Source organism: Musca domestica, unplaced genomic scaffold, assembly GCF_030504385.1.
Source record: "Musca domestica strain aabys unplaced genomic scaffold, Musca_domestica.polishedcontigs.V.1.1 5, whole genome shotgun sequence".
In the NCBI taxonomy this organism is placed as follows: domain Eukaryota; kingdom Metazoa; phylum Arthropoda; class Insecta; order Diptera; family Muscidae; genus Musca; species Musca domestica.
In genome coordinates this window covers 25,559,390-25,586,093 of record NW_026712346.1, presented here as the reverse complement: position 1 = coordinate 25,586,093, position 26,704 = coordinate 25,559,390, and the positions used below count along the sequence as shown (strand labels likewise).

General features: G+C 32.5%; 1 protein-coding gene and 1 long non-coding RNA gene across 2 annotated transcripts in view; both read left to right on the top strand.

Annotated features, from left to right (window-relative positions):
* Positions 1–5,887: 5,887 nt before the first annotated feature.
* Positions 5,888–8,329, top strand: LOC101898134 (phosphatidylinositol glycan anchor biosynthesis class U protein). The gene is made up of 5 exons (XM_011293035.3): positions 5,888–6,111; positions 6,168–6,801; positions 7,514–7,785; positions 7,845–7,987; positions 8,048–8,329. Exons 1-5 carry the CDS (start codon positions 5,982–5,984, stop codon positions 8,156–8,158), a joined length of 1,290 nt encoding a protein of 429 aa, XP_011291337.2. The 5' UTR covers positions 5,888–5,981; the 3' UTR covers positions 8,159–8,329.
* Positions 8,330–10,308: 1,979 nt separating this feature from the next.
* The window catches only part of LOC131805045 (uncharacterized), a 43,912-nt gene continuing 27,516 nt past the window's right edge, over positions 10,309–26,704 (top strand). The window contains exon 1 of the long non-coding RNA XR_009343485.1: positions 10,309–10,603. This is a non-coding gene — a long non-coding RNA (uncharacterized LOC131805045). The remainder of the gene's footprint in view (positions 10,604–26,704) is intronic.

Here is a 26,704-nt window from a genome sequence, read left to right as displayed (position 1 = left end):
TTGCGGCGATTTCGGCATAACATATTTCTGTAATATTTAAAATGCATTATTTGCATGTCGTCGGCCATCTACTTCCTGATCGAGACATTAAACGGTAACATACATTTTGTCCAATTTTTTAGTTTTATTTCTTTACCACTGGGCTTACAAATCCGGTAAACAATAAACGAATTATAATCAAAAAAATTGAAACATTTTATTATAAATGTAAATATGGCGTTCAAAATTTTAAAATTTTATACAATACATATCAAAACAAAAATATGTTCACATTGCCCCCGAATCAAGTTACGGAATTAAATCACAAAACATCAAATTGAATTTGATACTAATATTACTACAGAGTCAAATCAGCTGGGATTTGCTGTTACCTGAAATTATTATACCATGATCTGGAACAGACCATACTAAAATTAAGAAGGTAAAGTAATTTCAAATAAGCATACCCATCTCTGCATTTTCTGTAATTTACCTTGTCAGATTTCACTGCAAAACAACTAGTTTTCTATTTCCGATTTCTGTATTTACGATGGATTTATAAATATATATTTTGACAATGAGAATAAAAAATGCATATCACTACAAATTCCGATTGACGTCGTATAAGAAAGCATACAAAAATTTACTTATTTAAAAATAGAAAACATTTTAAACTGTTAGACTAAGCGTTGAGACATCTACCTTTATTCTTTTTAACATGGTGGTATCGTATTTAATAGCATGTTTCCATTGAAAACCGAACAACGTTGTTTGCTCTCAGAATTAGGTACACGAATTAACCCGTTCATACGGCACGATTCGTAATTCATAGTAAAATAATTCCTTTTTTCAAAAATTTTGTTTGTTGATTTTAATGGGAATTTATACGAAAATACATGAAATTCTCACTAATATGAATAGAAGAAATGATTGTTTTTCTCCCAAAGATTTATTATATAATTAATTTTAAAATTTTCATTCACGTTTTCAACTTTTTGTGTAAATGTTGACATTTTGAACATATTTTTGTATTTTTCTATTTTTAAATTTTGCTGGAGAGTCACTTGTCAAACATTTTTTCTGCCGATACAAACTTTTTGAAAATATTGCCTCTTTTGTTTGCAGTTTTCTGTGGAAATTTCAACTCGTGGATAAAATGCGTACCTCGAATGAGAGAGAAAACAAAATGTACTTTCGTTTGAATGTACATACGCCATTCAACATTGTAGTTTTCATTCATAATTTTCAGTCTTCCCAAAAATTTTTAAAATTTCATTAAATTTTTCTATTTTTAATTTTTAAATGTCATAATTTATTTTTTCGATAAATGCTCTCATTTGTTAGGGATGGGACATATTTTTCGTTGTTCTGAGAGTGATTTGATTCGAACAACGTACAAATATGAGTGTTCGCTCAGGAAATTTTGTGTGAAGAATAATGTAGTTTTTTCATAGTTAATGTGGCGTTTCCACTGCACTTGATTCGCTCTCTATTCGTTGTTTGACCCTTAACTATGAAAAACCTACTTAATTCTTCACACAAAATTTCCTGAGCGAACACTCATATTTGTACATTGTTCAAATCAAATCACTCTCAGAACAACGAAAAAATGTGTCCCATCCCTAACAAATGAGAGCATTTATCGAAAAAATAAATTATGACATTTAAAAATTGAAAATAGAAAAATTTAATGAAATTTTGATAATTTTTGGGAAGACTCAAAATTATGAATGAAAACTACAATGTAGAATAGCGTATGTACACTCAAACGAAAGTAAATTTTGTTTTCTCTCTCATCCGAGGTACGCATTTTGTCCACGAGTTGAAATTTCCACAGGAAACTGGAAACAAAAGAGGCAATATTTTCAAAATGTTTGTATCGGCAGAAAAAATGTTTGACAAGTGTCTCTCCAGCAAAATTAAAAAACAGAAAAATACAAAAATATGTTAAAAATGTCAACATTTACACAAAAAGTTGAAAACGTGAATGAAAATTATAAAATTAATGATATAGTAAATCTTTGGGAGGAAAACAATCATTTCTTCTACTCATATTACTGAGAATTTAATGTATTTTAGTATAAATTCCCATTAAAATCAACAAACAAAATTTTTGAAAAAATGAATTATTTTACTATGAATTACGAATTGTGCCGTATGAACGGGTTAATCCGTGTACCTAATTCTGAGAGCGAACAACGTTGTTCGGTTTTCAATGGAAACATGCTATAAGGGTCAAACAACGAATAGAGAGCGAATCAAGTGCAGTGGAAACGCCACATAAAATATGCAAGAAAAATTTATGGTCTGTTCCAGTACCTGCAAGAATATACTAGTATTTACCTTGTCAAATTTCACTGCATAAAAACTAGATTTCCATCTCTGGAAATTTGATAATAAGTCCTCCATTCCAGAACCTGCAAGTATATACAAGTGTTGCAATCGTAGTAAAAACTTATTGTAACTCATGGTACAATAAAATCAAGGTAGGGCTATGATGCCATATGATTTTAATTTTTTATTTTCTTGGCTTAATATGTCAACTTTTTTTGTTTATGTACGTGTCCTCTTTTCAATAACAAAAAATTGTTTAGAATATATTTAAATTCGGGTGTTTTCAAAATGTTTATTTCAACGTATGCATCGATAAAATCGTAGTTTTCGTAGAAGTTTTTGTAGCGAAATAAACCTTTAGAGATATATAGAACATGATTTTGAAAATAAATATTGACCTTTCATTCAGTTTTCGCGGTTTTAAATTATTTATTCAAAGTAAATGCAACAAGTTGTTTGATTTTTTATTGTTTTGATACTAATTCTGACATCACAAGCCAAACAGGTAGACCTCTATACTTGCAATGTATTCAAAATTAGCATGCCTTCTCTTCATTGTACCATGTTGTAACTTAACTGTTGTTCCAAGGTGTATTCATAAGGTGTATGCATGAACTACAACAACTAACATTTTACAATAACAACATTATTGGTCTGTTCCAGAACTGCAAGAATATAAAAGTTTTTACTGTGATAGCCAATTTTATTTTTTTGATATCGAAGAAAATTGCAATAATAGTGGATTATTGGAGGATTCATAACAAAAGTTGTGTTCCAGAACCTACAAATTAGTACTTATTTGTACTAATTCTGCTACAACGCGTTCCCGTACTCCAAAAACTAGCCAAACTTGCAGCTCTCTCGAGAAAAATATGGCGCTGAGTGGTGCACATTTCCGCTTGTTTTAGCTACATGAATTTGTCCGAGCAGAAATGTGCATATTTTAAATTTTATATTAATCTGGCAGGGCTAACAAGGTTGAAAATGTATTGATACATTTCAATGTTCGCGCGTCACAACAAAAATGAAGAAAATGATCAACTTAAAAACTAAAGAAAAACCAATATTTGTCGTGCAAAAAAACCAAAAGAGAAAGTATGAAGCAACTGATGCATTCACTTTTGGATGATTCCAGCAGTGAAGAGGACTGGCTGAATGGGGAATCAGATTATTAATTATTATTATAGATTATTAATTTTAACTTATCGTTTTCAATAATCATTTTTTTAAATGTTGTCGTCCTTTTCAGTAAGGTTTCACCAGTCCGATTTAGAATGTTTGCTTTTGCAATTTTGACATTTTATCGCATTTCTGCTAATTTTCCATTTCCTTATTTTTTGAGCACACCTAAATGAGAATGACATTTCGAACTGTTCTATCTTCTGCTAGATTTACTGCTAAAAAAGTACTGGAACACAACTTATGGTATAAGACAAGCACCTTTGTTTTGTTGTTAGGCTGGGGTAAGAGTGTAATGTTATGTTTACATTAGATATTTTGCTGTGTTTATTGCCTTTATGAAGTGTTTTTTTATTTTAAGAACGCAGGTAGATGCATCAATGCTTTGGAACGTTGGTATGTCAATTTTTAAAATGTTGAGGTTGTTATGATATGAATTGTTCAACAATTTTTACAAATAGTTTTTTATTGAAATTCCTTACATTGTACCAGCAGCTGTGTCCATACGGCGACCTGTTTTATTTGAATTTTTATGAATCTGGCAAATTAAATCCACTAGCATAGAGATATAATAGATAAAGGTTCTTTGTAATTTTTTATACCCACATATTGTGTCATAGCATTATCAGGCATGTCACAGGAACGAAATCCGTACGAATGTGATTTAGCTTCTCCAGAAAACACAACATTTTTTTCAGTTTGAAACCACTTTTTTTGCAAGTGAAATTGTATTTTTTTAAGGAAAATTATAAATTTAAAGCACTCGGAAAACACTTCTAAGTAATTAAAATGAGAAATACACAATTAAATTTACAATTTTTATCTTTTTATTTAAAATAATTAGCAAATATTACTGGTTTCTCAATTGGCGAATCCAATTGTTAACAAAGTGTTGCCATATCATTTTTTTCTTGAAAGCCACTTTTTTCTGCAAACAAAGATTATTCCTCTGTGAAAAAATAACAATGTGGTATTACGCAATGTTTCTTTTTGCACAAAAAAATCTTTTTAACAGAATATTTTTCGCATTTTACACTTCTACAATGTTTTCTAATCATGTGTTTTGTTTTGATTCCTCATTCATTCCCCCTAATGTTACCATATTGAATATTTAATGTTGCCATATCTACACTGAATTCGTAGTTCAACAAATCGTACGAAATCTGAAGAGCCAAAACAAAAACGAACGATTTTGAATGACGGAATTCAAACGATTCCAATATGAGTTTGCCACATGCCCGTATGTTATAATTTAACAGAGCTGACACTTTTATAATATTTTCGCCGAAATTTGTCGGTTCAATGTGAAAGGAAATGCTCTGAAATATATTGTTGACACGATATCTATCATATATGATGCTTTTCGCCGACATTTTCTGTGATTTCGGTATAACATATTTCCTTAATATTTGAAATGCATTATTTTCATGTCGTCGGCCATTTATTAGCTGTTCCAGACATTTAACGGCAATATGCTTTTTGTCCAATCTTCATAGTTTTATGCCTTTGCCAAAGGGCTTATAAAATCCGGTTAACTGTAAACGAATTATAATCTAAAGAATTAACAATTTTATTAACGCGTTCTATGAATGTAAATATGTCTTCCAAAAGTCTAATATTAAATATATCCTTTACAACAAAATATCAATGGAACCATGGTACAATGAAGAGAAGGTAGGTCAACTTTGAAAAAATTGCAAGTATAGAGGTCTACCTGTTTGGCTTGTAATGTCAGAATTACTATCAAAACAATAAAAAAGCAAACAATTGTTGCATTGATTTTGAATAAATAATTTAAAACCGCGAAAACTGAATGAATGGTCAAAATTTCTTTTGAATATCATGTTCTATATATCTTTTAGTTTATTTCGCGACAAAAACTGTAAATTTTGTCGATGCATTCGTTGCAATAAGCATTTTGAAAACACCCGAATTTGAATATTTTCTGAACATTTTTTTATTATTGAAAAGAAAACACACACATAAGCAAATGAAGTTGACATATTAAGCCAGAAAAATAAAAAAATTTAAATCATATGGTAGTTCTGCCCTACCTTGAATTCATTGTACCATGAATGGAACTACAATTACTGTGGTGGTATATACGGTAGAAGAATACAGGTAGTCGCATTGACATAGCTACTGGATCATTGAAATCTTTGAATGAAAAGTTTTTGAAATTTCTAAAAATTTTTGCAAACTGCATATCACAACAACTCCCATTTGTGTCGTATAAGAAAACATTTATAAACACACTTTAAAATTTTCCAAGCGAAACAACGATGAATTCTTCTACCATGATTTGCAATAAACAAGACAATTGTAAACGACTAGACAGGCCTAATATGTAATCAGACGGTTTGTTGCGTTCAATTGCGACTCATATCGATAAAAGTTGAGCAATCGATATCAAATCAGCTGTCCATATCTTTGTAACTTTTGTTTATCCTGTGAAACGAAAAAAATCTAAAAAGAAAAATAAATAAAATATGGACAAACATATCATAAAATGGCTAATATTAGGAGCAGCCATACGTTTGTATTTATGCACCAGCGAATGGGTTCATATACTAGGAAATCGCGTTGAGATTGCTACGCCACTAAATTCATTCAAAAGAGGTGTGTATGCATGTTTCTACCGGGCGTTCAGATTAACCGTGTTTTTTATTTTTCAGTAAATGAAGGCGTTTATCTCCTCAAGCAAGGAGTCAATCCATACGATGGAGACATGGTTCATGAAATTCCTGTTGTACTTTGGTTTCTTACATTTGCTGCAGAATACTTGAAACATTGGCTGCCATTTTTATATGTTCTTATAGACATTTGTACTGCATGCGTTCTTTACAAAGCTAGTAAAGTGTTTGTACGCAGAAAACTTACGGTGCAATGTGCAGAATTAGTACATTATGCAAAAGATACTGAGGAGTTGCAGTATCATCAGAGCGATGAGAGTACCATACCATTTCTGGTATTAATGGCATACCTTTTTAATCCATTGTCCATTTTCAATTCTGCCGGCTTGACATCGACCGTTTTTAGTAATTTGTTACTTTCTTTGGCTTTATACGGTTTGATAGATCATCATCTGCTTATGTTTCTGTTTGCTGCTGTGATTGAGTCACACCGTAACTTGTATCCTGTGATATTGCTAGCACCAGCAGTTCTTGTCTTCAACAAGAATGGAAAATTAAAAACTATTTTGCATGTTATCGTACCTTTTATTGTCCTAAGCTTTGCGCTTTTTCGATTGAACTACTCATTGATGGGAGATGAAAGTTGGAATTTCATTGATGGAACGCTGGGATTTATGTAAGTAAACGAGGCATATTAAACTTAAAATCTATTAAATACTTTATTATCAGCTATCTGCAGGCGGTGATGGTAGAATAGAATTCATAAATAGATACCCAAAGAGAGATACCGAATTATTTGCTTTAGCATAAATATAAATATAGAATTCATAAATAGATACCCAAAGAGAGATACCGAATTATTTGCTTTAGCATAAATATAACATGTTGCCGATCCCCACTATTGTAAAATGTTTCGTGCGTCCATATTACCCAAATACGCCAGGTCCATGTCTTAAAATCTAACAACTATTAACGTTGTGAAAAATGTTAATATTCAGAATTTACCCAAATGTCATATGTGTCTATTATGAACACCCAAAGAATCTTCAATTCCCAATGTTGAAATTGTTGTATTGTATTTTCGCTAGAGAGAAACTTTTCAATCTATTTTTTGTCGATGCAAAATTTTTAAAAATAGTGCCTCTTTTTCAGCAGTCTATCAGTACACCAAATAGTGGGTCTAGGAATTGAAAAAAAAAAAAACGCCATCTACCCTCTCCATATATGTTCTTGATATAAACATGTATGTGAATATTACAAGAACATCAGATTGTTTTGTAAAATTTTAAACCAATTTTTTAGTTTTTTTATGCAATAGAAAACATATTCTTTCCGACATAATATAGTTGATCATGTAAGTATACTTTTAACATAATTGTCTTTTTCAGATTCTTCTATCGGGATTTACAACCAAATATTGGATTATTCTGGTATTTCTTTACTGAAATGTTTGAACATTTTCGCACAATGTTTTTAATAACATTCCAAATGAATGCAACAGTCTTGTATTTAGTACCTTTGTCTTTAAAACTACGCAAAGAGCCAATACTTTTGGCTACAATATTGATTGGACTAATGTCGATATTTAGAGCTTATCCTTGTGTTGGTGATGTTGCTTTCTATTTAGCACTATTGCCTCTATGGAAACGCTCATGGAAATGTAAATTATTCTGTTTTATTTATTTGATAGCAATGTTTATTAACCTAATTTTTTTACAGTTATGGTACACAATTTCATTGTATTTTGTTTCTTTGTGGTATCACTGTGCATGCTACCAGCTCTATGGCATCTGTGGATTTATTCAGGGTCTGCTAATGCTAATTTCTATTTTGGTGCAACCTTAGCATTTTCTACTGGACAGGTAAATTTTTCCTTTTTTAAATACAAGAGGAGAGTGCTAATATGTTATTTTATTTTGCAGATATTCCTAGTTACCGATTTATTGTTCGCATATGTAAAACGAGAGTTTTGTCTTTTTAATGGGCAAAAAATCATTGTACAGGGAAAAGAAGCCAAAATTGTCTTAGGTTAACTCAACTTATTTCCTCGCCTAGTTCTAATGCAAACTATCATTCTGCCCAATAATTGTACTTGTACAACATAAATTTAACTATTCCTGTTTTTATGTTGATCTAAAATTAAATATTTTTGTATTATAGTATTAATTACAAAATAAATAAAATGTCATGTCACAAATCGAAAACGTGTTAATTAATGTCATCGACGGTCTTATAGGGACAAGGCAAGGGAACACAACGAGATAAAGAAATGCAAAAAGAGAAAAACCATACAATTCTTATTATTTCACCAGATTTTAGTATATGCCGATGACACCGCCCATGGTAGAAATACCAGGTAGCAACATAGGCGAAAATTACAACAAAGCAACTTTTTTGGAAACTTGATATGTCAAAGTTGTAGTCAGGGCGAATTGATTTGAAGTACAAAATTTGGGGCAAATTATTTTTCCAATCAAAATATTAAATTAAAAATTTTCAAAATTGTTGTTTTTTCTATTACAAAAGCAAATATTCAAAACTTCCAACATCGATTGAAAGTAATGCTGAAGCCGCTGCATCTTGGTTTGATTATAGCACGTTCAATACAACATTTTTGAAAATCACATAGACTGGAAATGGAGTGATTGTAGTCTCTAGGGCGCCAACGAAGGACATTTGCGATAATAGATGTCCAATCGTTGTTATCTCTTCATCATCCTTACACAGCATGCAGTCTTGGTAACGTTGGCAACGTTGATTTCATATTCAACAGCGATAATGTTCTTTACAAGAAAATATCCGGAAAATTATTTTTGATGCTTTAAAATTAGGTTTTGTGGTGGTTCTGGGGTGTACCCTTTTTTCTTTTGCTACATCGTCAGCTTTCTCGCTGTAGTGACATGCTACCTAAAAGGTACTTTAGGGTATATTTACTCCTCAGGCTTACTTAAGATTTGGATCAAAGATTGCAGAAGATACAGGGGGGCTGAGTCTACTGTGAGTCCAGGCATATTATTTGCTCAGCTATGAAATGTATAGCAGACAGGAAGTCTTTTAAGCATAGATAACTTTAATACATTCGAACAATTTGAAATAAAAAATTATCTCAATATTTAATCACACCCCAAAAATTGCCAATATTTTGTTCCCCAAACCAATCCAATATGCTTTGGAATCATTCACCTTTCACTGTTGAAGCCCTATAGTGTATAACATAGTTGAAAATCCGTACAAATAAGATGATGAAATTCCATGTATCGGTTTATTTCCTAAATAAAATTGATTCCCTGTTTCACTTATTTCAAATATCCACGAATTTTAGATCTCCATATTACCTATGCCTACCATATGTTGAATATACACTTTTTCCCTCATACTCTATAAAAACGTAAAATCTCGATTTTCTATCAATAGCATTGTTAAAGTTTGAAATCATGCAACAATTTTCTTATGTGTAAATGAAGGCGAATTCAAATTACAACAATTTTTTGACATATCAAATTGATACCAGCTGGCCTGAAAGGGTTACCTTGTAATTCTACCATGACACCGCCTATTTAATATACATTTGTTCTGTTCCAGAACCTGCAAGAAACAACCGTTTTTGCATTTTTTTTCGATATCATAAATATGCGAAAATGCTCCTATGTTTCTATATTTTGGCATTTGCAATTTTTTGTACGTTTCAGAGCCCAATTATTGTCCTAAACACCGGTGAGATATGAGAAAATTGGAGTTTGTTCTATCAACTGATTTGGATTTCCCTTTATGATATCGAATAAAATGTGGAACAGAGCAAATATATGACAAAAGTATTTGTAATTTATAATTTTTATAAATTATTTTCAATTTACATTTTTGGACGTTTTATATGGCATTAAACAGTACTAGGTCATCTCAAACAGTAAATGAACGGCAACGTAAAAGAAAGTAGTAAAAACATTTTTCTGTTTAATGTTCTGTTGGAAAAGCAAGCTTTATTGTTATTTGGTCTGTTCTGTTCCAGAACTGCATGAGTTTTTACTACGATAACCGATGATATCGGATGAAATTGCAAAACTTGTAGATTACATTTATTTTTTTTTTGATTTTTTGGGCATTTTCATTCATAATTTTATAAATTGTCGCACAGATGAAAAAGTAATAATGTGAATTACGCTTCTCTGCGTTACCCTGTAGTTTTGGAAAAAAATCGATGTTATGGATAGTTAGCAACGTTGCTGACATAACGTAGGCTATCATTCTTATCTGAAGTAAATGAAATCGGTAGTTTCCCGTTTAAGACAAAATACAAAATAGCGCATTCAAGTTGAATAAGTAGAAGCTTCTATACAGTTTCATCTTTTGTAGCAAGTAGTCGCGTTTACCGAATCGCAAATCTTGTGTTCATATTTAAGTGCTCTTCGTAAACCTTCACTAATTGTTGGTATTTTCGTTTTATTTGAAACCAAGTTTGGAGTTTACACATTATACCTTAAGTGAGTTTGACTTAACTCTAGTTAAGTAAAAACTCTTCAATCTTTTCGAAATATTTTCCAGTGGTAGGCATTTTTGCCCGATCCCAAGAAATTATTTTTTTTTTTGGGGACGGGATCCCAGATTTTTGATCCAAAAGTTTGGGTTCAAGACCCCGACTAGACCCGGATTCAATTACCCGAAATAGACAATATAGGTATCGTTGGAAAGCTTATGAAAATAACTATCCAAGTTCGGAAGTTATAGTCAATTATCGATTTTTTGTTCCCGGATTGTTTATAAAACCCCCAAAGAGCCGAAAAGGGGCCTTTATGCAAGATTTTTGAAAAAAGTAATAGCTGATTACTCTCATATTAAAAAAAGATAAATAAATAAATACAAATAAATAATATCAATAAAAATAATAAATAAATTAATAATTGCTTCAAACGCCAATAACGGAAAACCTTAATTGCCCCGACACGGTCAAAATGCATGGAATCAAAATTTTGTACGTGTGTATGAAGCAGAGGGAGAACAGAATCAAACACAAACTGTCGGTCATATGTAACGTGCTTATTCGAGTTGCTCATGTGAAACGAAAAAATTGCAAGCGAACATGAGGCTTTGTGTTCGAAATCAAACAGCTCACATTTGTATACGAACTTATGTTGAGTTGTCATAACGTTCGATCATCTATGATGAGTCTGATCGGTTTCATTCATCCTAGTTAAGTGAGTGATTTGATTTGATTATAACACAAATGTTCGAATCTGAGCGAAATCATGACTGTAATTTTACTAAGGACTTATTTTTAAAAAACAAAATTAATATTTTTAATAAAGAAATACTTCAATGGTATTTAGTAAGCAAAAAATGTTTAAATATTTTTATTTATTTTACAATATCAGTTCGGCCTTTTCGTTTATCTACACAGTGTGTAGTTTCTACTTGCAACAATTTCGGTCGCACCATCACAATATTCTTCCATTTCAAATATTATAAAATTCAAAATAAACGGTCTCAACTTGATTGAATGGTTGAATAAACAATGATGCTGACCGAACTCCATTGAAACAAAAAATCCCACTTGTGATTGCTCACTTCAATTCAATGAACACATCAAACGCCCCCGAACACTAATGTTTGATTGTGATTAAAGTGATTCAAACTGAGCGCTCGAGTCGATTCGATTCGATCCGATACGAAAACGATTATTTCATTCAGATTAAACCAAAAGACTGCATCAATAAAAATCATGTAAGAAACCGAGTATGATTGAATTTTTTCATTCTCGTTGAAGCCCTCTGGTATGAAGCTTTCAGCGCACATGGTTAATGCATTCATTTTGCTTTTGATTTCGTACTGTACAGACAATATCGATAAAGGACGAATCAGTTTTGGCGGTTGCTATATTTTACATTTACATTACATTTTGCATCCCAAAGTGCTGGCAACGATCTGTAAACTTCCAATAACATTTTTTCCCCGTTGTATCCGACATTTCTTTACACCCATTCGCTTTGAAAAGACGACAAAAATGAGAATATGCATATACTTCATACACGAGAAGACGTAAAAAATCTAATTTTATTTCATGCATCGTGGATGTGACGCACATATAAACATTTTCCTAGCACCCCAAAATACATGTCATGTCATGCATTTTGACCGTATACGAGGCACTTAACAAAGTCTGGTCCAAGCGATAATGCTGGTGACATACACACACACAATGAGAGAAAATATGTGCAGCCGTTGACTATGATAGTTTTAAAACATTGGAAATTAAAAGAAAAAGAAAACATTGTTTCTACTGAAGAACAAATGGAAGAATTTAAAGAAAAAAATATGTATGCGCCTAAAAGAACTGTATGCAGTGAAAAAAAAAAATAAACAATGACTTTAAAGAGCGAAATCAAAAACGTTAATAGGAAATGCTATAGCTGAACAAAACAGAAGCGGAGCAATTATGATAAATATAATTATATGAGATATTTAAAAGAACAAAATATTTCATTTTATGCCTACACACCAACTGACATAAAATTTAACACTTCAATTATAACAGAGTATCATTCACATATGATGATGAAGATGTTAAGGAATTCATAAAAGAAATCAATATTCTGTTAAATATTTTACAATATAATATTAAAAGGAGACAATAAGCTTATGCACTTTTCCAATGACTCTGGCGCTAAAGGGGTTGGTTCACAAGCAGCTTGAAGTCTTCGCGTGGCATAGTTTGTGTCATATCATATAGGGATGCCAGAGCCGCACTCAAATCGGCTCCCCTTATGATTTTACATTAATATGCCTAGCCATAATGCCAAGTTGCTTATGTACCCTTATGTACTGGTACCAAATTAGCACCTTTTAGAACTCTTTGTACACTTAAAGCTCGAATTTCCTTGAAACACATCTGTGCTACAATGGGCCAATGACTTATTTTAGAATCGTAGCTCTATCCGTTCACTCAATACAAACGGTACCATATTTAATACTTTTCGTACCCTTCTAAAACGAATATCCCAACCACGCACCTGGGCCCCAATTTTAGACATTTGAATATCTTATTAAAATCAGTGTTGCAATTATAAGGTCTGTTTACATAGACGAAGATATGCTTTTACCATTTATCTTGGAATAAATGCCGAAAATCGTAATGTACCGTGTCATACAATTAGTGCCCTGAACCAAACATTTTTTGCAAGGAGAGAACCGAGAGCCCCAATTGCCAAGTTTTACCCGTTATATGGGGCCTGTACCCAAACGTGAACCCATATCGCACTTTTTCAATACCAATCAGCCTGCATATGATTGGTTTTAAATAATGCGGACCAGAAGTCTGCAATGAGTACCAATAATTCAATAAAACTAGGTTTCTTACATATTAATGCAGTGGTTCGGTTTGATCTGAGTGAAATGATATGTTTCCATATCAGTTTGAGTCTAACACTCAATTTAAATCACTTCACTCGTGTTTGAGACGGTTAGATTTCATCACCAACATGAGTTGATCGATCACGTAAATTGAAGTGAGCAATCACAACTGTGATTTGTTTCTTTCGACTTTGCTCAGCATCATTGTTTATTCAACAATTCAATCAAGTCGGGGCAGTTTATATTGACTTTTATAATATTTGCAAAAAGAAGAAAATTGAAAGAGTACAACCGATGGCGTTGCAAGTAGAAACGTCACCCTGTCAGATAAACGAATTTGTCGAAGTTTTGTTTAAAAAATCTTGATGGATGTTTTAAAATCAAAAATGCTCTGTAGGAAAACCGGCAATAACCTACAAGTTTTGTAATTTTTTTTTGTTATCATAAGAAGAAAACCGGTTATCATAGTAAAAAGTTTTACATTCAGTTTTGGAATATATCATAAATACCATGGATGTGTTTCTATAATAAAAATAATAATTTTTTTAGAAATAAATTACTGAAGGCTAATAAATGAAATAAATCACTGAAGTCTAAAATACCAAAAACCCAAATTAAAACTAAACATTTTCTGTTTATAAAAGACAATTTGTATCAATTTATTTAATTTGGACTGTGGTTAGTTATTAAACGCTTATTAAGATTACAATCATGATTTCGCTTAGATTCGATCTATATTCGAACTGTCATCGCCAGTCGTCTTCAGAGATATATTTTTGAGAAAAGCAACAGTCTTGTTTCGCCTTCTATGCTGAACTGCATAGAACAATGATTTTTTAATCCACCACAAACCAAAAATAAAGTTAATAAAAATTAAATTTTTTACTGTAAATTTTAAATTACATTTTAACAACGTTACCTAAAGTTTGACGTACTCAGTCGACGTTTTTTACCATCCAAGGAAAACACATGTATTTATATGGCAGCTACCAAAATACGTCGGGTGTACGAAATTTCAAAGTTGAACAATTTCAACATTGACACTTGAATAATTTCTTTTTGTGTGTGTTGAAATTATAAATTAATAATACAATCATGGTACAATAAAGAAGTAAAAAAGCTGTAAGTTCGGCCGGAGCGAACTTTGAATACCTCCACCTTTTGGTACATATTTGGCAATTTTCAAAAAAATTAAATCTGTTAAAAATTCTGTTAAAATCTTAAAAATACAGAATGTAGCCGTATATTAGGGTCTATACGACGACGTGGACCTGCATAGGCAACTTTTGTCATAAGCTATTACAATATTCAAACGTGAAACTTGAAAATAATCTGTCTGGGGGTTATAAAACGTGGACCTGCACAGACAATTTTCTGTCATAGGCTGTAGTATTCATTACGAACTTCAAATACCAAATTTGAAATAGTTCCGGTAAATAATGTCGCTAAAATCATCAAAATACCGCATATCGGGAGGTACCGTTATATGAGGGCTATACGAAGACGTGGACCTACATGGCCCATTTTCAATACCAAAAGTCCTGCAGACATAATACACATTTGAGTAAATTTTTATCAACTTACTTCATTTCGTTCAGAAGCTCCACAGACGGACGGACATTGCAAAATCGACTCAGAAGTTTATGCTGATCAAAAATATATATACTTTGTGGGGTCAAAATGTATATTTCGAGATGTTACAAACTTAATATATCCTCCATACTATGGTGGAGGGTATAAAAGCTAAGGCGCGGAAGACACGTAGATTGCGGTTCACGCATTAAAGCTATTAATCAGTTTAGCCATGAAATTGAAAGAACTTGTTGCATATAATTTTGAATGAGGCTGACAGAAAGCGGGCATAGCCTCAGGCTTGTATTTCTGTAGTTTTACGAAGCTGTTCTACCTCCTTTTTGTACCATGAATACAATAAATCTGAATTTAATAAAGCATCAGTTTTTAAGACTATCATTTCGTAGATTTTAAGATATGGACCTGACGTATTTGTGTAATACGGACGTACAAGTGGTGAAGTTAAATATTTGTGTACGCTGCGTCGAATTTTAGGTGAAGCCGTTAAACCTAAGACATTCGCTTTTTCACTTCAAACCTTGAGAAATAATATCGATATTTTATTCCACTATTGTTTCAGGTAAAAAAAAAAACTGGATCAAAATGACAAGCCCCTCAATGCAAGACAATTACAACTCGAACTTAATACTTAATTTGGAACTCGATGATTTAAAACAGGATTATAATCTAATAGAAATACATAACACAATAAAATCCAAAGCAGCAGATGCAAAAACTTTTGAAGATGATTTAGAGGCAATTTTAAAAATTTTCTTTTCTGAAGGACCTAACATTATAAAAATTAAAAAACATGTACGCGATAAAAAAACACTTAAAAAATTAGAATACCTTATATCTACATATGACATTAAGGGCGGCGTTCGAGGATCGAACAATGCTGAAACAATAATAACAATGTCAGGGATTGCATCTGCCTTTCCATGTATGGCTTTGACCGTACTTCATAAATATAATATAAGTGATGAAACCGATCGCGATTGATTTGCCACCAGCAATGTGCTGTTATCAAGCATTGTCATTTTACGATGCAATACCATTTGGTTCAACTCCCACGTCTCAAATGTATAGGTTTGCAACATTATACTATTTGGTCGTAGAATTTAAGCAATATACTCCAATTCATAAGAATAAATCTAATGCTGAAGTTCGAGATCTGATTGAACCTTTTGTCCGAGGAGCAGAAAAATCTAACTTTGCTGGTAGTATTAAAGAAAAGCTGGTACTACTTAAAAAAGTTGGTATTTATCCAGCGAATTCCTTCAGGATGCGCATGATTCGAAACATGGCTGCCAAATACATAACGGAGTGTGGTTCGTGGGAAGACCAAGGCCGAAAGAATCATAATAAAGAAAATGGCACAAATAAAACTGTGTAAATATTTTTATTTGAACTTTCTTTGAAACTCATGCAATAAATATTAAACTGAAAATATAAATTTGTGGATCATTCGGCCCTATTACGGTTGTCGTCGTCGTCGCAAAATTAAGTCGAGGCGACAGTAATGATATAAGGATTGTCGTATTTTGTCGATAGCGACAAATTATTGCTATTACCATTGTCGATACAACAGTGGACGTGAAGTCGATTTTTGAGAATATCTGTCGCCGTAAAAATTGGGACGACATTGTATTTTTTAGTCGACGTTGATATTGTAATCATTTTGTATTTGATGTTTGACCAACAAAATAACAACAGCAAAACAGTTTGAAATTTTGGTTTTCGAATTGGAAAAAAAAAATTGGCAAAAAGGTTTACCAAAGGTCATGTTCCAGCTAATGCTAAATCAGATTGGGAATCCATTGCTACAAAATTAAATGTAAACGGGCATCCGATTAGAGTCTCCGATGGCTGGCAAAAAGTATGTTAAAAATAATGTATGTTTGGAACAACTATAGTTTAGTCAAAACTCTTTGCTTTTTTGAAATTTTCCCCAGATGTAGGTATTTTTACCCTGATTCTGGGAAAATATTTTTTTCTTGGGGGACGGACCGGGACCTAAATCTAAAAAAAACTTGTGCACAATAAGGGTGAAGCCAGCAGCACTGGAGGTGGTGTTTATAAGCAAATGACTTTATCGCCTTTTGAGGAGTCTGTCGCGAAAGTAATGCTGTTTCAAAAGTTACTGAATCCACCAGGTTGTGCAATTGGAATAGAAAATATGGAAAACATAAGTGTAACAGACGTTATATTTCATGAAATGACAATGCTGATGACGAGACTGATGTAACTACTATTGAAGCTTCTCGATCGTCCAGAAAAAAACAATTGTAAGAAGTCATCAAGGAAAGAAGAAACTATTGTACTCTTGAAAGGGCAGTATAAACGTTTGGAACAACACAATCAAGAGCCAAGCAATGCAAATATGTTTGTTTGCTGCCTTAGCACTCTACACTGCATTTATAATATTAAATTTTTCACTATATTTTTTATACCCTCCACCATACTATGGAGGGTATATTAACTTTGTCATTCCGTTTGTAACTCCTCGAAATACTCATATCAGACCCAACAAAGTATATATATTCTTGATCAGCGTAAAATTCTAAGTCGATTTATCGATGTCCGTCTGTCTGTCTGTCTGTCTGTCCGTCTGTCTGTTGTAATCACGCTATCTTTCGAATAAATTGAGATAGGTGGCTAAAATTTTGCACACATGTTTATTTTTCCAGTAGGCAGGTTAAGTTCGTAAATGGGCCATGTAGGTCCACGTTTTCATATAGCCCCCATATAACGGTACCTCCCTATATTCGGTATTTTGATGATTTTAGCGACATTATTCAGGGGAATTGTTTCAAATTTGGTATTTGAAGTTCAAAATGGATACTACACTCTAAGACAGAAAATTGCGACATTATTCACCGGAATTGTTTTAAAATTGGTATTTGATGTTCGATATGGGAACTACAGTCTGTGACAGAAAATTGTCTGTGCGGGTCCAGGTCTTCGGATAGCCCCCATATAACGGTACCTCCCTATATTCGGTATTTTGATGATTTTAGCTACATTATTCACCGTTTATTTCAAGTTTCGAATTTGAATATGGTAATGGCTTATGACAAACAATGCCTATGTATGTCCACGTCGTATTGACCCCAAAATAACGGCTATATTCGGTATTTTTAAAATTTTAACAGAATTTTTTAAGGATTTTATTTTTTGAAAATTTCCAAATTCGTTGCAAATGGTGGAGGGTATTAAAAGTTCGGCCCGGCCGAACTTACTGCTTTTTAACTTGTTATTTTTCCAAAGGAGACGAAGTTACAATTCAAAATACAAACAAATCTCTATCCCTTTTGTCAATAACAAGGGAGTGTTGCCAACGTTTTTTTTAATTGCTGTCAACTTATATTTTAAACTGTCGATGTCGCTTCTACGCCTTACCGTAATACCATTTTGCACATAAAGTCGACGACGACTATAAAAACGGCAACCGTAATTGGGCCGATTATAATTTTTTCCTTTTAAAAGTTTGGTTTTAATGTTAGAAAAGTTTGTTATGCTAAAAACGTGCCCATGATGAGCCCCAGACCCGTGGTAGAATAAGGAGGTAAAAAAGCTTCGCAAAACTACTGCAATACAGCCCTGAGGTATGCCCTCTTCCTATCGGAATTATTCAAGTTTTTATTTTTCCGAAAGAGACGAAATTAGAATTCAAAATACAAACAAATTTTTATCTTCTATGCCAATAACAAGGGAGTGTTGCCAACGTTTTTCTTAAATGTTGCCAAATTTTATTTTAAACTGTCGATGTCGCTTATCTTTTTATTTCCAGCAGTAAAAAAGTGCTAAATTAATAATTCACAGTTTAATCCAGATTTTTAAATTAATTTTGTTTGGCAAGATTTTTACTAAAATAGTGTTTTTTTTTGCCAGTAGTCGGCATATTGTTTTTCAGTAAAGAAAATATTATTTTGTATGTTCTTTTTATTTCCAGCAGTAAAAAAGTGCTAAATTAATAAATCACAGTTTAATCCAGATTTTTAAATTAATTTTGTTTTTAAATAGTGTTTTATTTAATTATCATTCTAAACCAAATATAGGTAGAAAATCATAAATAGTATGGTTACTGAAGGTAATGTATGGATTTTCCATTAAAATAAAAATGAGATTAAATAAAAAAGAAAAAAGTACCATTCTAATATTTGTCTTTTAAGCTTGGTACTGTTTTAAATTCATTTTATTTAACTTAATCATTAGGAATAAAATCAGATAATTCATAGGTTCATAGGTATCAGTGTTCACTAACGAGTTTTTTTCATTCAAAAATTTCATCGTAGTACCATTTCGGACAGGTATCACGTCCTACGTATTTGAGGGCATCGTTTTCCGTATCACTGTCAAGTTTATCGTTGCAAGAACTACATATATTTCTTTTCTTTCTTCTTTTTCGCGTATATTTGTAAATTTATCCTTTTCCTTTAGATAGCTAAAATTTTTTTTTAAATGCTCCCACTATCTAAAAACCTACTTTTTTTAGAAAAGTTGGTAAAAAACACAAATAAAAGCAACTGCCGACTCAAAACTATTTTTTTATTTCAGTAGTCTTTGGATTATTTTTTAATACTTTCTAAAAATTTTGGTGAAATTGGTCAAAAATTATATTTTTCTGGTAATCGGCAACCCCTGCCGATTACTGGCAAATCTCTTTTTTCTGTCCCTAATGTCGGCATTGATTTGTATTTTTTTAGTTATAAAACAATCTTTAGATTATTAGCTACTATTGTAAAATATTTCTGATTCCAAAAGTATTAAATTTCATTTACTTAAATCGATTTTTAAGTTGACGCCACCACCAATTTTTTCTTTACAACAAGCTCTATAGCACACGTTGGAAGACACTCACTGACGAAAACCGTTATTCTCTCGTAATAAATGATCGGAGCAGAGAATACAGTTGACTTTTTTTGCAATTATTTCATTATTTGGTAAATTCTATTCTTAGTTATTTAACTTTAAATTTCAAAACTGCCGACTACTGGGACATGCCGAACTTAGGCGCACTTACCCTATTGTGTAATTGTAGTAATTTGGCAAATCTTCAGAGATACGTTGATCATAATTTTTTTATACAGTTTTAGATTTTTTTTATCAATTTATTCAAAATCAGTACAACAAGTTGTTTTGTTTATTTGATACAATACAATTTGTTGCATATGTTTTGACAGTAATTACTTGGAACTTTCTATAACTTATCCTACCTGGTCTTGTATGTACCCACGAATGATAGAAAAATGCAATATTTTCAACATTTTCTTATTGTTTTATTAATTCAAATATATCTTCTTGTTAAATATTATTGTTCAATTTTTGCTCATACTAATATTTGATTATTTCATTTTCAAATATTTGATTTTAGTTTTAAGTTGAATATTGTATATTTGAATACCGATAACTACGAAAATGCGTTTTTAATACGATTATTTAATACAATTTTAAAAATGAATACTGGAAAATGTCTTTTATTTATAATCTTATGTTTGATTGGGTTAAGTAATGTAGTAATATTAACGATGTAAATGTGTAATTATATTGGGAATGTTGAAATCTAGGTACAAAGGTTGTAGCGTATGCTGACGACCAGGTTTTGGGGGTCATTTGGACATTTCCACAAGCACTCTTTGAAGTTGGACACCATACGTATCATATATACGTCGAAAAAGTCGTAAATCTAGGCAAATTATAAGAGTTTTTGACAGAAAAAATGTGGTCGCATGTTTATCACTGAGAAATCATTTCATACTCTTCATATACAGCAGCCTTCTGTTTGGTTACAGGGAATAAAGTTAGAACGACAACAATAAACGGATTTTTTCAACAACAAAACGCAGTGCTCAATTTTTGTTCTATAAAAATCTAACATGAAATCTATAATAAAGTCGACAAATGTGAAATGAAAAATTTTATAAAAAAAAACAAATTTCATTTCATATTTTCATAGAAAAAAATCCAGTCTCAGGTTTAAGGCTCTCGGATGTAACTTTGCCAGATTTGGAAGATTTATACAAGGAAACTATCATCATTATGATCAGCAAGTATTCAATAATAATAAACTTGGGATTTATTATGTGGAATATTATAATAGTTTAAAAGCTCATGGCATACATAAACTTTTTCTACGTTTTATACATGTATGTGACTTTTACAAATTTTCGACAGTTGGAAACATAAAAAATGTCAAACGGACCATCTCTGTTGGACACACAACATATATGTTTTTGGGACCCTTCACACTTGTAGCTTCCAATACTTGTAGCTACCAATGCTATATGGTGTCACTATACGCCATGTTTCAAGTACCAAATTAGACACCGATTTTCCGACCAACGACTTAGCTAAATGAAAACAATAAAAGAACGCACTGCTTAATGCCAAAGTACACTTTTGTAATGCAATAATAAGGGTTGCATGCATAAGTTAACGTTTTCTTTTTTCTTATGCCCCTTGTACAGGAGAAAAGTACGGGAATAGGATATCTAATAATTTATTTATCGAATAAGTTTGGTTCATGTCATTGGTCCATATGTATATTAGATTCATGGAAATTAAAACACCGGCCTTGTTCCTATACGTTTAAGAATCTTCAATTTACACAATTTTATTGATGGTCTTATGGTCCCCTCAACTTATTACACTTATATCGACAGACTCTTACTTGGACCTAGAGCATCCAGCATAACTTTTTGGATGACACCAAATATTGAAATAACGTATCGTCACACCAAGACGCTTTAAAATAATGTATAACAAGTAAAAAAAGCTGTAAGTTCGGCTGTCCCGGTTTTTGTATACCCTTACACCATTTGGAACGATTTTGGCCATTTTCAAAAAACAAAAATAAAATCCGTTAAAAATTCTGTTAAAATCATAAAAATACTATACGACGACGTGGACCTACATATGCAACTTTTGTCATAAACCATTACAATATTCAAATGCGAGACTTGAATAAAAAATCAGGTGAATAATGTAGATAAAAATTCCGAAGCTAGGGAGGTACCGTTACATTGGGCCTATACGAAGACGTGGACCTGCACAGACAATTTTTTGTCATAGGCTGTAGCACCTATTACGAACTTCAAATACCAAATTTGAAACAATTCTGGTAAATAATGTCGCTAAAATCATAAAAATTCCGAATATCGGCAGGTATGGGGGCTATACGAAGACGTGAACCTGCACAGACAATTTTTAGTCATAGTACCCATTACGAACTTCAACTACCAAATTTGATACATTTCCGATGAAAAATGTCACTTAAATCACCAAAATACTGAAAAAGGAAGGTAAAATACACATTTGAGTAAAATTTTATCAACCTACTTCATTTCGTTCGGAAGCTAGAGTGATTTTCACACACGGGCAGACTGATAAACGGACGGACATCGCTAAATCGACATAGAATTTTATGCTGATCAAGAATATATATACTTTGTGGGGTCTAAAATGTATATTTCGAGGTGTTACAAACGGAATGACAAACTTAATATACCCTCCATTCTATGGTGGAGGGTATAAAAATGAAAGAAAGGATGTAACGTAAACTTAGGTTGTCTCTGAGAGTAGTTTTCACATGAATCCATAAAATGGATATTGGTACCCGCCTCATGTAGCGTTATATCCCAGTTATTTAAGTTTTCTAGATCCCCTGTCGAAGTTTCAAACAAATCTGCTTTAATTTGGTGTGTTGGGCTGATAACAAGCAGCACCAATGAATGTCTATACATTCAATACTGATTGCTGGTTGACGTCTTTTTCTGAATTTTCTAACAGTGTTCTCTACAATTTCGTAAAATGCCTTCAAATCATTCACGTGCTTAGTTAGGTCGTTTCTGAGCAGTTCTCACATTAGTAAAAAATTCTACTTCCATCGCTTAGGTAACGTCCAGTGGAGATGATAGCGTTTCTTTAGTCATTCTTATATTTTTGCATTAAGTTTCATCACGCAGGTGATAGAAAATGTTTGGAGGGATAAACTGATTAGTGTATACACCTGGCAAGGATTAGGAAGTGAAGAATGCCCGCTTTGCTCTCTGAATTCTTAGATTCGATTCCTAAGCCAGACATCACATTTTAAAAACAAAGAAAAAACAATGTGTGAGCATTTCAACTTATTAGTATTAGTTCTATGCAATAACAATAAAAAAAATTAAAATAACTATCACTCCCAATAACTATCGAGGATATTTTTTGCTTGCAGGGCACAGACTAACAAATATACAGACGAAGTAGTGCTATCACCGCTTATCATCGAAATTCGAACGAGAAGATGTCGTCCTTATCGTTTCAGGGGTTTGATTAGAATAGAAAAACTTTTTTCTATATTTAAATATTCACATGTAATTATTAAAAATGCAATTAGTTGTTTTCGAAGTAGTGCATCGACCATACAAATGACATACTGTCAGAACTGTTGGTGCGTCATCTGTTAGCAGTCGATATTGAAAACTCTCGTCGTCTATGGTTGGTTATTACATCTTGTCGATAGATAAAAGAGTGATTTTGTAGGGCACATAAATCGTTTTTCGTTATTACAAGTTTAATTTACGTAGAACTGTTCGATAAGTAAAAGGTCAGACCATGGCCGAATTATAAGGTCTTCCTTCGTGCGAATTAATCCAAAAACAGCTGGTATTTTATCAAATGAAATGTCAAAATTCATGCTTAGGGCGAAGATAAATATTTTCGCCTTGACAGAAGAATTTTGTGGCGAATATGTTTATTGTCAATTTTTGTATGTATAACAGCTCTGCTGCATAGTAGAAGAATACAGGTAGATTCAACAACGCTTGGGAACATTGATATGTAAAAAAATTTAAAATGTTTTTTAAAAAAATAAATACATTTTTATAAGTTTTCTTATGCTACACCAATCGTGGGTTGTTATGATAAGAATTTTCAACAATTTTTACAAATTTGAAGATTTGTCAATTAAAAAATTGTTTTGACAGTTCATTGTCCCAGCAGCTATGCGATCCGTCTACCTGTATCAAGGTAAATTTAACAGGTAACCGCATCGGCTAATTGCTACAACAAAGCAACTTTTGTGGTACCCTCAAATGTCAAAATTGGCATCTAAGGCGAAAAACATACATTCGCCATGACATTTAAAGTTTGCGCACATTTGTTTTAAACAATCAGAAACGATGTGTTTCTTTATACTTTATGTTGTATGTGGAAATTAAGCCAAGTAATAATACGACTCTCGGGGACCCTATGTTGATAGTTAGCCCCCGAAATGTTTACACTACCCCACAACTGTAATATCTTCCACGTCATCGACAAATACCACTAATATTCCAGCCAATGTTGGTAACCGGAGGTTACACCGACTCCAGCACATGACACAACAGAAGCAAGTGTTGCCGATCAAATGGTTTTAAAGAAAGAATAGCACCCATATCGCCACCAGTAAAAGCCCTCTTGGTAGCAGAGCCGATTGAAATTTCCCAAACAATACAAAAAGTTTTCTCAGACCACAGAGAGCTGGAAGAGCTGGGGCTAGTGGAAGTTTGGACCACCTGAGTCATAGCTCTCGTGACTCACTGTTTTTCTTATTGTAAATGGAACACTTTTTCATTTTCTTTTTAATTTTTTTACTGGTAAATCACTCTAACTTGCTCTTAAATTTTGAAATATTAGAAAAAATACTTTTAGTGAAGAAGACATAAACAAACTTTGTTTTTGTGTTGCATTTATTTAGGGCGAATTCAGCATTACAACAACTTGTTTTGACATTTTAAGGTGCCGTCAGCTGGGATGATGCGACTACCTAGTAGATCTACCTTGACCTGTATTCTTCTACCATGGTTTTGAAGTTTGTTTTAGTTGCAGCAAATTCGAATTTAATTGACTGATCGTTTGGTAATCAGCTGAGCTGGATCAGACCATCTTCCCTTTATCTTTTAACGTAAAGTTTACTGAATTCATGTTGCCACATTTTATATTGGTAATATGGCAATAAAATCAACATTGTGGATATGCATAATGGATAACGCAAATCGTTTATTTTACATTGAAGATCTTAATTTTTAATTTTATTTCACGAAATTTGTTACAAATTCGCATTTTGTTTATTATTTTTAAACTAAAACGAGTGACTACCAGTTACTTTTACAAAATGCTTGCCATATCTCTGTAAAAATGCATATATTTTAAAGGAAATATTTAATAATGAGAACCCGATAATGTGAACTTTATCCTATACTTTTCCTAAAGTAAGGGATAACAGAAGTGGACTATATCCATCAGTTTATAGTTGTGTTCCTCAATTAAAAAGTTTTCACTACTTTTGTCCAAAATCCATTCCGAAAAGGACGATCTTTTTCGTCGACAAGCATAGCATTCAGTGGTGGTCTACGGCTATCGGTAAATTCCAGCAAGAAAATAGCTGTTAAGCAAAATGTTTTAAAATTCTATCAAAATTAGTAATTAGTTTTTTGATGATATGATACAATTTTGAATGGTATAAAGAGAGAGATATCAATTATTGTCTGATTTGTTTAAACATGTTGTCTGTTCCAGAACGACGAGAATATAAAAGTTTTTACTACGACGACCGATTATCCCTTTATGCTATCGAAGAAAATTGCAAAAGTAGTAGAATCTTGCAGGCTCTGGAACATACTAATTTTCACATTGGGCACAAAACAGAAAAAATCTTTCTATAATGCAACAATATATCAGGATTGAATTCTCACTGATAATTTTCAACATAATTCTATTTCCAAAAAATGCATATGGGCCTTACTTTCTTTAAATTGTTATTTGAAGAAAATCGCTCGAATTTGTACAAAGTGTGAAACTCACAAAACGAGTGAGGAAAAAAATTGAGCAAATTTAATTTTTCGATGTCGCTCAAATAAGAGAGAGCATATTTTCCTCGTCATTGGCTGGGAGTAAAACTCGTTCAATATCGAGCAGATTCTACTCTTGCCGAGCACTTTTTAGTTTTTGTCATACCGTTGTTGCATTTTTATGTGTGCGTTTTTTTTTCTGCACAAGATGAGGGTATGATCTCCCTCTTTCCCCTTAGAGTACACAGCAACATCAAAACCCGGAAATCAGGAAACAAAAGGAAACACAGTCGATTTGACGATGTCCATCTGTCTGTCTATTATATTTCACGATACAGCCGTTTGGCGTAATAGTTTGAACTGTATTCGTAGTTCGTAATGGGTTCTAGCTCCGGTGGCGGAACATTGTGGATATGGGTCAAAGTTCTCGTATAGCCTCCATATAACCGTACCTCCCGACACTCTGTATTTTGATGATTTTTACCAAATTTTCCCACGGATTTGTTAAAAAATGGTATTTATAGTTCTTAATAAGTTTTAGCTCTGGTGGCGAAACATTGTAGTTAAAAGTCTACGTTTTCGTATAGTCCTCATATAACGGTACCTCCCGATATGCGGCATTTTCCACAGATCTGTCTAAAAATTGGTCTTTAAAGTTCATAATGGGCTTTAGCTCCGGTGGCAGAACATTGAATATCTGGCTCCACGTGTCTATGTCGCACATATAATGGTACTCACCAATATTTAGTATTTTGATAATATAAGTAACATTTACCCATGAAATTGTTTTCAATTCGATATTAAGGACTCGCACTAGATGATTGTCTATATAGGTTCCCATTTTGGTATAAT

Bases quoted from the DNA above. Each gene is read 5' to 3' on its own strand.
- LOC101898134 (XM_011293035.3), top strand. From the start codon at position 5,982: ATGGACAAACATATCATAAAATGGCTAATATTAGGAGCAGCCATACGT. The intron at 6,112-6,167 runs GTGTGTATGCAT...TTTATTTTTCAG, and splicing joins ACTAAATTCATTCAAAAGAG to TAAATGAAGGCGTTTATCTC. The intron at 7,988-8,047 runs GTAAATTTTTCC...TTTATTTTGCAG, and splicing joins TAGCATTTTCTACTGGACAG to ATATTCCTAGTTACCGATTT.